This window comes from Uloborus diversus, chromosome 1 (genome assembly GCF_026930045.1).
Source record: "Uloborus diversus isolate 005 chromosome 1, Udiv.v.3.1, whole genome shotgun sequence".
Taxonomy (NCBI): Eukaryota; Metazoa; Arthropoda; class Arachnida; order Araneae; family Uloboridae; genus Uloborus; species Uloborus diversus.
The window spans coordinates 225,896,377-225,909,071 of record NC_072731.1 but is presented as its reverse complement, the minus strand read 5'-3'; the positions used below and the strand labels follow the sequence as shown (position 1 = coordinate 225,909,071).

The following is a 12,695-nucleotide window of genomic DNA, read 5'->3' as shown; positions in this document are numbered from 1 at the left end:
GATTTTATCTCTCTGTATGAATTATTATCCATGGATTCTACGTAAAATGTTACTTGTCGTAACCTTCTCTCAATAAATAAATAAATAAATAAATAAATAAATAATAAATAAATAAAAACAACACGTCTTTCGCGAAGAATTGATATTTTTTTTTTTTTTAAATATAATTGTATTAAATGTAATCCTATCACTTTCCATATATATCAGGTTCTAATTTTTTTCAATACAAAATGAGCTTATATTTTTCATTCAAATATATTCATTAAAATATCAATTAAAATAACATATTATTAATTTTGCATTTTATTCCCCAGGTACACTTCAAACGTGGACACGAAAATGACTCTTCTTAAGTTTACGGACATCAATAATAAACCAATAGGCATGATCAAGTAAGTACGGTACATTAAACCTCGAAAGATAGCTAAAAATCTATTTTTGATGTTTCGATCAATTTACTGTCGGATAATTGGTAGTGTTAGAATGACAAGAGTTTGGAGAGAGTCGGCCAAACAACAATCTCCAGACTTGTAAGTGGGCACATCAAATGTTCTTCCTTTTATTTAGGTGAGAAAGTTTTTGAGACCTGTACTACATGTAGATTAGTGCAGGCATCTTAAGATCATCTTTTGCACTGTGCGGGACTGGGCAAAGAGGACATTTACTGCAGTCCTCTTCTGGTGTACTATTTTTTGAAGACCCTTTTGGCTCATGGACCTGATCTAGCCTGCGGCTAGATAGGAGGAATAAGTCACCATCATCATCATCAGAATGACAAGAATGTAAAAGAGATCATGTGACAAAAAGTATTTTTAAAGTATTTAAAATGAGTGTTCTTTGTCCCATTTTCTGAAGAATCGATTCCTTGCAACTCTGAAAAACGCACAGGAAATTTTCTTTGAACATGCTCGTGGGTCAACTACGCACCACTTTATATTTTTTTGTTAATACCTGATTATATAATTTAATTACTATAAATGCTATTAATCAGTTATATTAACCTTCATTTAAACTGATAGTTTATAGTAGCAACTTAAAAGCTTATTTATTGTTTGGTTACTTTTTTGTAGGATAAGCAATTAGATTCTTTGGGAGATCGACATTTATTTCAACAGCACTTCTTTACTTCCTTTTACAAAAAAGGAAGTACAATTGTAATCGCGAAAAAATTTTCACTCGAAATTCGTCCTTAATTTCCATTTTGCTCACCCCTGAATGAATGTTGAGTTTTTTTTTTTTTTTTTTCAACCCAATCACACGCGGATAAGTGCCTAAGAACGTATAGACACCCGAAATATCCATCTTGACATTCTCCGAGTAAATTACAACGACTTTTCTCGTGACGTCCGTATGTACGTATGTATGTGCGTATATGTGTCGCATAACTCAAGAATGGTAAATCCTAGGAAGTTGAAATTTGGTACATAGACTTCTAGTGGGATCTAGTTGTGCACCTCCCTTTTTGGTTGCATTCGGGTGTTTCTGAAGGAGTCTTTTGCCCCTTTTTTGGGGGAAATCATTGTTAATTTCGATGTAAACTAAAGTGGTGTTATAATTTGGCGGACACTTGGCGATATATCGCCAGTCTTTTGGTCGACAAGTTTTGTCACCAACTTGGCGTTTTTTTAAAATCTGATTTCAATTTGGCCACTGTTGGTGATATTTAGTGAGTAAACTATTGAATCACATTAAAATTGCCAGTAATGGAGAAATGACATTAAATTGGGGTAAAAGGAAGTCATGTGATGCACACATCAGCTCGTTTTTTTTTTTTTTTTTTACAAAAAAATTGGCGATTAGTGAAAAAGAAATGGCGACTAATAAATTTGTTTCTGCTCACCACTGGCTACCAGAAAATTTTCCCAATCTTGATCTTTTTTACCCCTGTCTATTACTTTACATCATTCTCTCTGTTATAGCTGGTTTGCTGTTCATTGTACGAGCATGAACAACACCAACGATTTGATCAGCAGCGACAATAAGGGCTATGCCTCTTTGTTATTCGAGAAAAGGATGAATAAGAACGCTCTCGTGGGGAAAGTAAGTAAGCATCGAGATGTTTTGTTATTGCTTGTTTGCTGTTTGACTCAAGAGCCTCAACTATCCATTTCATATAAACTAGTGTCTCTCTACTTAAAAATTATTTTGTTTTTTAAATAGAGTAATTTAAAAACAATGTTGCCGTAATCCAGTGCTGTAGTTGAAAACAAACGTTAGGGGAGCTCCCCTTGGGGGTTTGGGAGGACTCGCCAGAAGAAAAGGTGGTTTAGAACCAATTTAAATTGCATTAGCAATGATTTAAAAAACAAACAAACAAACAAACATTTAGTGCCACGACGTCACCCCGCATTCTCGTCAACTACAACTCAGCCGTAAATAATAAATCCATTTTTGAACGAAATTATTTAGACAAAACAGTATCTGTTTTATTTAGAGTTGTGCATGAGAACTAGATCTAAAATTCTAAAATACTGAAATTTAAGCAGTGTTGTATTTAAAAAAAAAGCTTGTTTTTGCCAATAAATAACATTTGAAAAAATATGAAATTACAAACCCCAAACTTCAAAAATAGATCTTTTAATGTACATTGAATGATATGAGGCAATTTGGGAAATAGTGAATTGGAAAAGAACTATACGTATTTACAAATAAATTCATTGAAAATGCTAATGTCTCCGAAAATATTTTTAAATTTCTTGCAGTTACTGCCGGGCTTGAAATACATTCTCATACTAGCTTCTAATAATGAGTAAAATAAAATTTATATAACTTTCCTTCTCAATTGTTGCTCTATTCTTTCCTTGGCACTGTGATTTTTTTAATTTTTTTTAATTTATTTATTTATTTACTTTTTAAGGTTATCTTCTATATTTTGTTTCTAGGGCCCATTTGTGGCGGCCTTTGCTCAAGCAAACGAAGGAGATGTGTCGCCTAACACAAAGGGACCTAAGTGCATAGATACAGGACTGCCCTGCGATTCTCACAGTAGTACTTGTGATGGACAGGTATTTTTTTTAAACATCATCAAGCAAAATCATTTTTCTCTCAAGACAACAGTATCAGTGCATAAAGCTTATATAAAATGCATTTCGTGCTTTGATTAGTTAAAATAAAACGCTTGCTTTCGTAACATGTGAAATGTAACCACATCTAACATTAATTTAAGAATGTCCTTTTCGACTTAAATATAATTTGTTATTATTATTATTATTATTTTTCAAATATCTGAGTACTAATATATCAAATATCTTAGTACTCTGAGTATAATACACCGCATAAGTTTCTTCTTCGCTCATCTAAGTATATTTATTTACAATGTATAAAATTGAGTTCATTCGTAAAAATAATGCCATCGAAAGTAATACATAAATAATAACATCACCAAGAATTTCTAAATGCGAATTAGAGGTCTACGTCGCCAACATTCGCCAAAGATGGCTTCGAGACAAATAACGACTTGAAATTATTAACTTCGATTTGATGCAAAAAAGAACCATTTTTCAACATCGATTGAAACCAGAAACAGAGGTTCGAGTACTACTTCTTTCATAGTTTGTTAACAAAAGTTATAAAAATTTTGATGATTATACATAGCTGAATATATTTGAGAGATTTAAAGTTTTAACTTTTTCCCTAAAACTTAAATTTTTATCATAGATCATGCATGCCAGAAATGTTTAAAGTAAAAACGGATACTTCTTTCTTTTTTTTCCCCTCTAGAACGAAAAATGCATTGCTTTTGGCCCTGGAAAAGACATGTTTGACAGCACAAGAATAATTGGGCTCAAGCAATATGAAAAGGCTGTGGTATGTCTTATTCTTAGTTTTATTCAAACACATATCTTCTTCTTTACTAATAATAAAGCTGAAAGTCTCTCTGTCCGGAGGATGTCTGGATGTCTGTAGGATGTTTGTAGGATGCCTGTGACGCGCATAGCGCCTAGACCATTCGGCCGATTTTCATGAAATTTGGCACGAAGTTAGTTTGTAGCATGAAGGTGTGCACCTCGAAGCGATTTTTCGAAAATTCGATTTTGTTCTTTTTCTATTCCAATTTTAAGCCCATTTTTCACAGACATTTAATAAAATGGGAAAGAATCTTTATCTTTATCTTCTTTACTAATAATAAAGCTGAAAGTCTCTCTGTCCGGAGGATGTCTGGATGTCTGTAGGATGTTTGTAGGATGCCTGTGACGCGCATAGCGCCTAAATCGTTCGGCCGATTTTCATGAAATTTGGCACAAAGTTAGTATGTAGCATGAGGGTGTGCACCTCGAAGCGATTTTTCGAAAATTCGATTTTGTTCTTTTTCCATTCCAATTTTTAAAAAAATTTTACCGAGCAAATTATCACAACGTGGACGAATAAATTACCAAATTATCATAACGTGGAACCGTAACATGGGCAAGCAAATGAACATAGCAAATTGACGAGAAAATCATCATCCATTATTTGTAAATATATAGGCGAACCAAATGACCTTTTAATTTTCTACTACGGGCAAAGCCGTGCGGGTATCACTAGTAAGTAATATAATAAAAGAATTGCCGGTTAACGCTGGGGGATCTCTGAATGTGTGTGTATACATGCATATATCTATATTTTATCTAAACGCGTATTAAAAGCGGATGTTTGACAAGAAGTCTATTTATTTAAGATGAATGCATTTATTTATTTACACATTTATTCATTTATTTGTTTGGAATGTGCTAGCGATGAACAAATACAGTTTTTAGTGCCTAAGAAAGATTAACTTATTATCGTTAATGGTGAAAGAACGATGCACCATTTACTTCCCACCGGTAATAACTGGACTACAGATGTATGTACTCAGGTCATTATAGACTATACACTTGCATAATAAGCCGCAGAGATTTCTTTTAAATTTTGAAGATATTTGGCTTAAAAAAAATAAAAGCTCAGTTTTTTTTCTTAATTTTAAAATACTAGCTCTGAACACTTCATAATATTAGTAATTAATACGATACAAAAATGTCAATGAAGAATGACTGACCTCAATTTTTTTCTTTGTAAAGTTTTCTTTTTTAATTTCGTAACCTGATATGTCTCAATAAATCTCTTTATTTTTTTGCACGATGCATAACTTCTGTACACTAACAGTACCTACACAATCAAATATTTGTTAAAAATTTTGAACTTTTTTTTTTTTTTTGAACAAAATTCATTCAAGCTTTTGACCACCTGATCTCGATATGTCAGGATATCACATTTTGAAATTTGTTAATTTAGACTTTAAAAAATTGATAAAAGTGAAGCTTGTGATTTTTATATTTTGGTACTCAGAATAATATAAAGTATAAAACGTGTTAAAATATTTTTAACTTAAAAAATGAGTCTGGTTACATACAGTATTTTAACTCGTTCTGAACATCTTTTACAACGTCCCCATTCCTACTAATTCCTTTTCTTACCTTTATTTTTAATCAAATATAGAAAAAATAAATATGTTTAAATTGTGCAGACGACGCGCGACGGGGAAAAGTTTGCGCCAACAAGCATGTTAGGTTAGAATCGACACTCCCTTAATGCTAATAGATGTCGACGCAAATGTCTCAAAAAGTGAACTGCCGATTGTATGGTAATAGTAAGGTGGATAGCGCCACTCAGCGACCTTCCAACGACGATAATACTATGGCGATGGTATCCAAATAATTAAAATTAGATTGTTAATTGGTTACTATAATGGGGTCGTTTCCGAAATTTTAAAAGTATTTTTTTTTCTGAAAGAGCATGCTTAAAAATATAGGATTTGACCGTTTTTAAAATAATTTCGCAAAGTTTAATATTAAAAAAAAAATTATTGGTAATCGGTGCGCAGATTCAATTTTATTTTTTACGCTTCTGCACATGACATCACAAGTGATGAAATGACATTCAGTGATACCATTACGCAGTATTTGATTCGCTTCTTTACTCACACATACTGGCAACGATATGGTTGTTAGCAAGCTCAGAGTGCAATGTTTAATTCGCTTTTGAATTATTATAATCTGGAAACGCGGTAGACAGGAAGCGTAAGCATTCAGCGTGCCAGTGGAATAGCGCGACAAGGTGTATCACTTTTGACGTCATAAAGACAGCGCCGTATTTTAAAAATCAAGCGTTGGGAAAATGAAAGTTTTTCCTCGCCCTATGTTATTATTATTATTATTATTATTATTTTGCTTATTCTATCAACTTCAGTGACTGAATGTAGTACTTTTGACTGCAGGAAACAACCCCATTCTCTAATAAACAATCAATAAATTCGCCGCTATTAATTTCTAATATCTCTGATAGATGGCAATATTAACGGTACATTAAAGTTCGTTTTTGCTCTGTTAAAATCGAGATAGCGGTATACATTTATTATTGCGGGGGCGTTGGTTAGAATATACTCTCCCAAATGAGCAACATTTAACTAATTTCTACTTATTACACTAGACAAAGGTAAAATGAAATCTCTCAAACGAGCGCTGACGGAAAACTTAACTTCTTTGTTGGAAAATGAGCTTTAACAAGCTTAAATTTATTTTAGATGGCTACAAGAGGTTTAAAACACAAAAGAGGGCGATAAAGTATCTTGGTTTTCAAAAAAGAAGGAAGTGAAACGGCTCGGGGGAACAGTTTGAGAAACGATTTCCAAAGTAGAAAATTTCCGGGAAATTTCACTGCCGCAAAGGTACCAGTTCGGAAAAACAACATTTACAGGGAGCTCTGAAGCAGTATTTCTAATTAAGTATGGATTTGGTGATATTTATCGCGCATTTACAGTATTTAAAAATAGAATTACAATGATGTGTGCTTTTGAGCATTTTAGTATTATAGTACATGTGTATAATTTCAGGCCGCACTTAGCAATTTAACCAAATTAGGCGTTAAACAAGAATTATGTATGCATCTACTGATTCACGTAAAATGTTTCCCCCAACGAATTTTCAATTTCTTGTACTTATAAGAATTTTTAATTGTCATCAAAAGTAATTACATAAAACTACAAAACCTTTTGTAAAGAATGTCTAAAAGTGATATTTTTACCATACCATATTTATATGAACATTATTTCTAAAAATTATGAGAAGCTGAAGAAGAAATTATGAGAGCTGGCGAACACGTTATTATTCTTCTTATCATTATTATTTTGCGGCAAATATTTATTCGATGCTTCAAAAACTGTAATTTATGCAAAATTTGGATTATTTGCTTCTATGAACTTTTCACTGCATATTTTCTTATTAAAGTGATATTATTCTACAAATACAGTTGTTTTTATTGCTTTACGTGTGTTATCTGCGGTATGCTATGAGTACATGCTATGCGTAATATTAATCTAAATTAGCTATTATGTCGGACATCCCATGCAGGGCCCTAACTGTGGTTTAGCTAGTTTTTGACCGAACCAGTCGAACAGCTTCGAACCAGTCAGCTGTTCCGAAAAAAAAACTTAAAAATTTAACCGAACAACTAAGTCTAGTGTTTTTAAGCTTTATTTAAAAAAAAAAATAATAATAAAATAATAAAAAAAAAAGGTGAACTGTAATTTTTTTTCGACGAAAGCGACGCAAAATTTTTTTAAATTGTACTAGAATTTCGTTTAAGAAAAATCTGCGTAAGAACTACAGGCTGCATCAAGGTTTTGCAACAGCAAGGGGCGTTTCTAAAAAATAGATTTTTAGACCGTAAGTCTATTTTGCGTCATAAGCCGGCCCGGTAAACTTTAAAATGAAGGGTGGAATTTCTTCAAGAAATAAGAAAGATCTCGCATACCGGCAGAAAAATAATTCACAGGAATAATATATAAGAAAAGATATTGAAGAGAAGTGTTTTTATTCTTGAAATTTATACAATTTGTTATCGCAGGCTGCTTGAACCGTTATGGCTTAGATGGCAGCACGTGTTCATCGTTAAACCGAACGGTTAAAATACAAAATCAGTTGAACTAAGTTCGTTTTTTAAGAATAGCTTTTCGAATGTATTAAAAATATGACTGGTTATTTGTTTTTTGCGGAAAGAAGACAAAAAATTATATTTTACCCATCAAGTAGTTAGTAATTTTTATGTTTTACTTCGTATTCTAATAAATGAAAAGCGTAATTTCAATTTGGGGTAGTATTTTTTTTATTTGTACAAAGGGTCAAAAATTTTCATTAGAAGAATCTACATTTCAGTATACGATTTTTTTTTCTAAACAAAAAATTAGTCCATTGTAGTCTGAAATCTTAAACCTGCTACTTATATTTTCGCTTACATTATGCTTTAGTTTTCTGACCTTAGTCAGAGCTTTAAAAAAATAAAATAAACCTTACAAGTAAGAATTAATTTAGCTACAGGTTGCATCAAGTTTTCGTAAAAGCAAGGAGCGTTTCCATCTCGTATATATTATTACCTCACTTGTGTTATTCATTGTTTTGAAGTGTTCATATAATGTTTGACATTTGTCTAATATTTTGATGCAGGATCGTACTGGCTGGGCCCGAACACTCGTTCTTCTGGTTACCAGTCGAACGCTCTGCCGATAGAGCTATTCAGCTCTGTCGGTCACACAGCGTAAGTTAAACTTATAAATTTAACCGAAAACCTCAGTCCGTTGCTTTAAAACAGGGTTTTTTTTTTTTTTTTTTTTTTTTTTTTTTTGACAGAAAAAAAAATTTAGACCGTGGGTGTGTTTTTCGTCATTAGCCTGCACGATAAGCTTTAAAATGAAGTGCAAATAAAAAAATCGATCACGAACTAAGGAAGATCTCGCGTAGGAACAAAAAACAGGCTGCAGAAATAATATATAAGGATGTTATAAACTTTTAAATAAGTATTGTAGTAAAGTATACATATGGTACTTTATATTACATATTTTTTAAAGTTGTCTAAGAATTTTTTTTGTGATTTTTTGACTGCGTCTCTTACTTTTACTACCCCGGTCTTCCCTAACTAGATTTATAGGATGTATATAACATCGAATTCTTTGGAAACGAAAAGAGCTGTAAACGCGAAAATGAAATCAAGATTTCCAAGTGTGTTTCTTATTAAGACATTTGGCGTCAGTTTTCTTTTCAAATTTGTTTATCATTGTAAACAAATAACGACGCTTCGTAAGAAAAACTCGCTTCACTAATGCTCGATTAAAGCAACACATGCTTAGCTTAGGAGGAATCGTCCAAAGGCCGAGGGCCAACAATTTTGAACTGAACTTTCAATTCACCATTTTAATATTCATGTCTGTTATAGTCACAATACATAAATCTTTTTTAATGGCGAGTTATAGTTACGATTGCTGAGAATTTGTCTTCACAAGAGTATTTCAAAATCGATTTTTTTTTCGGTAATATACAAAACATTCTTATTTTCGTTCTGATTAAATTTTCTTTTTCAGGAATTGTTTGACACTGCGAATACTCCTGTTAATGGACCAGTCGGCTTCGCTCATCAATATGTCGACATGTCGAATGTAAACGTAAAATTAGACAATTCTAAAAATGTAAGTAAACTATGTCATAGTCTTTTTTTTATACCTACAACGCTTTTTTTCTTTTAATTTTAGCATAAATTTACAAAAAACGGATGCATATTAATCGTTTGGGAGGAAAGTCTTTTTTTGCATAACTTATCAAAACTTTAAAAAAATTGCTATTAATAAATTTAGAAAATTGCGTACCGCAAAGAATTCCGACCTTAACGATATAATTGATAAAACGTGAATTTGGAACAAAAACTGTACACACGTATTGCTGAATGCAAAGTATATTTTATTCATTAGAATAAAACGGAGCTATGCTTCAAAAACGAATTTTATTTTTGCGATATATCTCCACTTATTACAACTTTTGTATAATACAAGTAAGGCATCGAAGCAAAAATTATATAAATAACATTTTTTAGAGTTTTTATAGTTTCTTTTACATTTAAATTTCTTCTGAATTGAGGTACAAATATACAATTGAGGTTGAAATTATATTTTTGGTTTAACTCTATTCAGTTAAATTTCTTGTTGTAACATTTGCAAACATCCCTTTTGGCTAAGAACTTCGGAAAGTTGATCTTGTCAATAAAAAATCTTCATAAATATCTGTTTCCCGAGGTAAAATTGCAGTTGCTCAGTTGCACAGTGCTTCAAATTCCAAATTTCAGTAACTTCAAACATCATATTTTGTACTAAATATAGTGGTAACAGAACCTGCGTTACGAATATTTTGGTGAAGAAACAAAGCTTTTTTTTTCTCTTTTACCATCTTTGAGGAACTTTCATTTACTCTCTCTTGCCACCTTGATTCACTTAGGCAACTACCTGCAAGCCATCAATGGGCTACAGTTTCGGAGCTGGAACTACAGACGGCCCTGGAGGATTTGATTTTAAGCAAGGTAACCTTTCTTTTGATCTTTTCTGGCAGTATAATGCATTACTGTAATCTGAAATTTAAAATTACTCGCAGTTCTGCTTTGCGTAACTGCAAACTTTAGTATGAACTAAAAATGTCTCCCTTGTTTGTTTAGCATTGAAGAAAATATTGCACAGACGCAAAAGAAATAAGAATTTACAGAGGAACTCATAGGCGGCTGCTGCGATCAAAAAGGAGTGTGAGGGATTAGGGGGGAGGCGAAGCAAAACCTAATCGTTTTCCTTTTTAAAATAAAATTAGGCTATATTATAATTGGATTTTAACTTTACTGATCAAATAACCTCAAAAAATACAATTTGACGTCTAAATTCGGGACAGATGACCACAGTAGACTCACTCTCTCAATTCCATCCTTCTGAAATAACATGAGAAAAGTCTACTTATTTGAAATTTTAGTTTTTGTTCTCGAGAAATAAATCACACCGCTCAGTAGAAATCCTTTGTTAATCGCTAATTTTTAACTCTGACATGTGAGGGGGCAAGATTCCTGAGAAAAGAAGATTGAGAGCCCCATGTTTTTCAGAACTTATCTTAATCTGTAAATATCCTGAATGACACCGATTACAAGAAAATTCACATAAAATTGAAAAGTGTGGGAGCTGAGCTGCCGCACAGTGGAGTATTTGACTGAAAATCCTGGCCAAAAGTCCAAAATTAAAAATTTACCCGATTTTTATGAAAATTTATTCCATGATAGTTGACTAACTGGTGCATCGATCGGCACCTGTTTTGGAAACTTGAGTCACATACAATTGCTCATAGCCTCAGTGAAAGATGAGATTTCTATAAGAATTTTCGCTTTTTTGTTACGTTTCAGCTAAATTATTACGTTTCAATGTAGATTTTTTTGTGGCTTTCTAAAGGAATGGAATTGAACCAAACCAATTTTACGGTATAAAGAAATGTCAGGGCTTAGTGCTAATTATAAATCAAAGTAAATATTTTTATTTTCTTTTAGTGAAAAAAATAAAGAAAACTTGGTACGTGAGATTTTTAAAGGCTTTTCGCCTTAATTTATAACTAGAGAAAGCTTTTTAAATGGGTGTCGGGCTTGGTCGGGCTGTTTTGAAAGTTGCATCGTATTTGGCAAAGTCTCTAGTGCTAATTTCAGCAAAAAAATCTTCCGCCTACAACTGCCCTTTTTTAAAATGATTTTTTTTTTTTAAGTGCATAATCCGATCTTTTTGTGACAAATCATGATTTTAAACTGAATTTACCTACAAAGATTTAATAAATTTGCAAAAAAGTTATCATAAGTACTACTGAATGAAAAGATCGACATATTTGAGCGCACAAACAACAATAAAATTTCAGACACGAGTTTCATGGTTATGAGAAACCACTTCACCAATGTGTAAAGATGTAAGTTATGGAATGAGAATCATCCAATTAATTTCGAAAACGCTTACCTTTATGCATCGCTAAAGAGATTCACTGCACCCCTAAAACATGTGTTTGCGTTCAGTTATGTTAATTTTCTCATGTACGTTAATGAGTTAATAAATTAAATTATTTTGTGATCTCGCTAAGAAAATTTGCTCTTCCTTAAAATTGAGATAGATTTTAGATAAAATAAATAAATATTTATATTTTTTTCAGATCATTGCTGCAAATAATGTGCCGGGGGAGGGGGTCTTTCCCCGTTATACGTAGCAAAAGGGGGGAAATCCCCCCCCCACACACACACTTGCTAGCGTTAGGAGACAATTGTAATTGTCTCCTAACGTTCCTACGCTAGCGAGCTATCCATATTTAAGAAATTTTACCTACTCATTGTGAAATTAAAGTTACATAAAATTTTAGTTCCAAATTTGTTTGTACAATTTTTAGCGGGACACATCACACGATGTAAAACTAAGGATCGACCCAAGGTACGAGTACAATATATACAATTCAAAAACAAAGAGCTTTTGAATATCCATTTTCGAGTGTTTTTACAGTAATAATATCCTAGTTCATTTATTTATTTATTTTTTTCCAATAGAAAAAAGGTTCTTTGTAACCCCGAAACCCTTGTCTTTAATTCTTTTTGTGCATGATTAACTCAGGGTTTTAATAATTGAAACCAAACGAAAAGAATAAAATTGATTATTTTTTTGGTTTCAAATTAGTGTTTTGTACAGAATACTAGGATTTTTTTAACCGCTTTTTGCTCTTTTCCCCCCTCGAACAGTGCACTTAATTACATATCTTCAAAGGAAAACAGCAATTCGCATCGAACATGTTTACTTATCACTTGTCTAAGCATTATTGGCAAAGAGCCAACCGTGGCATTCATTTCGGATCGAGTGAAAATTATTGAAA

At 32.3% G+C, this 12,695-nt stretch overlaps 1 protein-coding gene across 1 annotated transcript in view; it reads left to right on the top strand.

Moving 5' to 3' along the window:
- Window positions 1-12,695, top strand: part of LOC129225311 (uncharacterized) — a 90,411-nt gene that overhangs the window by 57,826 nt on the left and 19,890 nt on the right. The window contains exons 5-10 of the mRNA XM_054859905.1: window positions 315-392; window positions 1,920-2,040; window positions 2,883-3,005; window positions 3,721-3,807; window positions 9,368-9,472; window positions 10,272-10,353. Coding sequence (XP_054715880.1) covers window positions 315-392; window positions 1,920-2,040; window positions 2,883-3,005; window positions 3,721-3,807; window positions 9,368-9,472; window positions 10,272-10,353 — 596 coding nt within the window. The remainder of the gene's footprint in view (window positions 1-314; window positions 393-1,919; window positions 2,041-2,882; window positions 3,006-3,720; window positions 3,808-9,367; window positions 9,473-10,271; window positions 10,354-12,695) is intronic.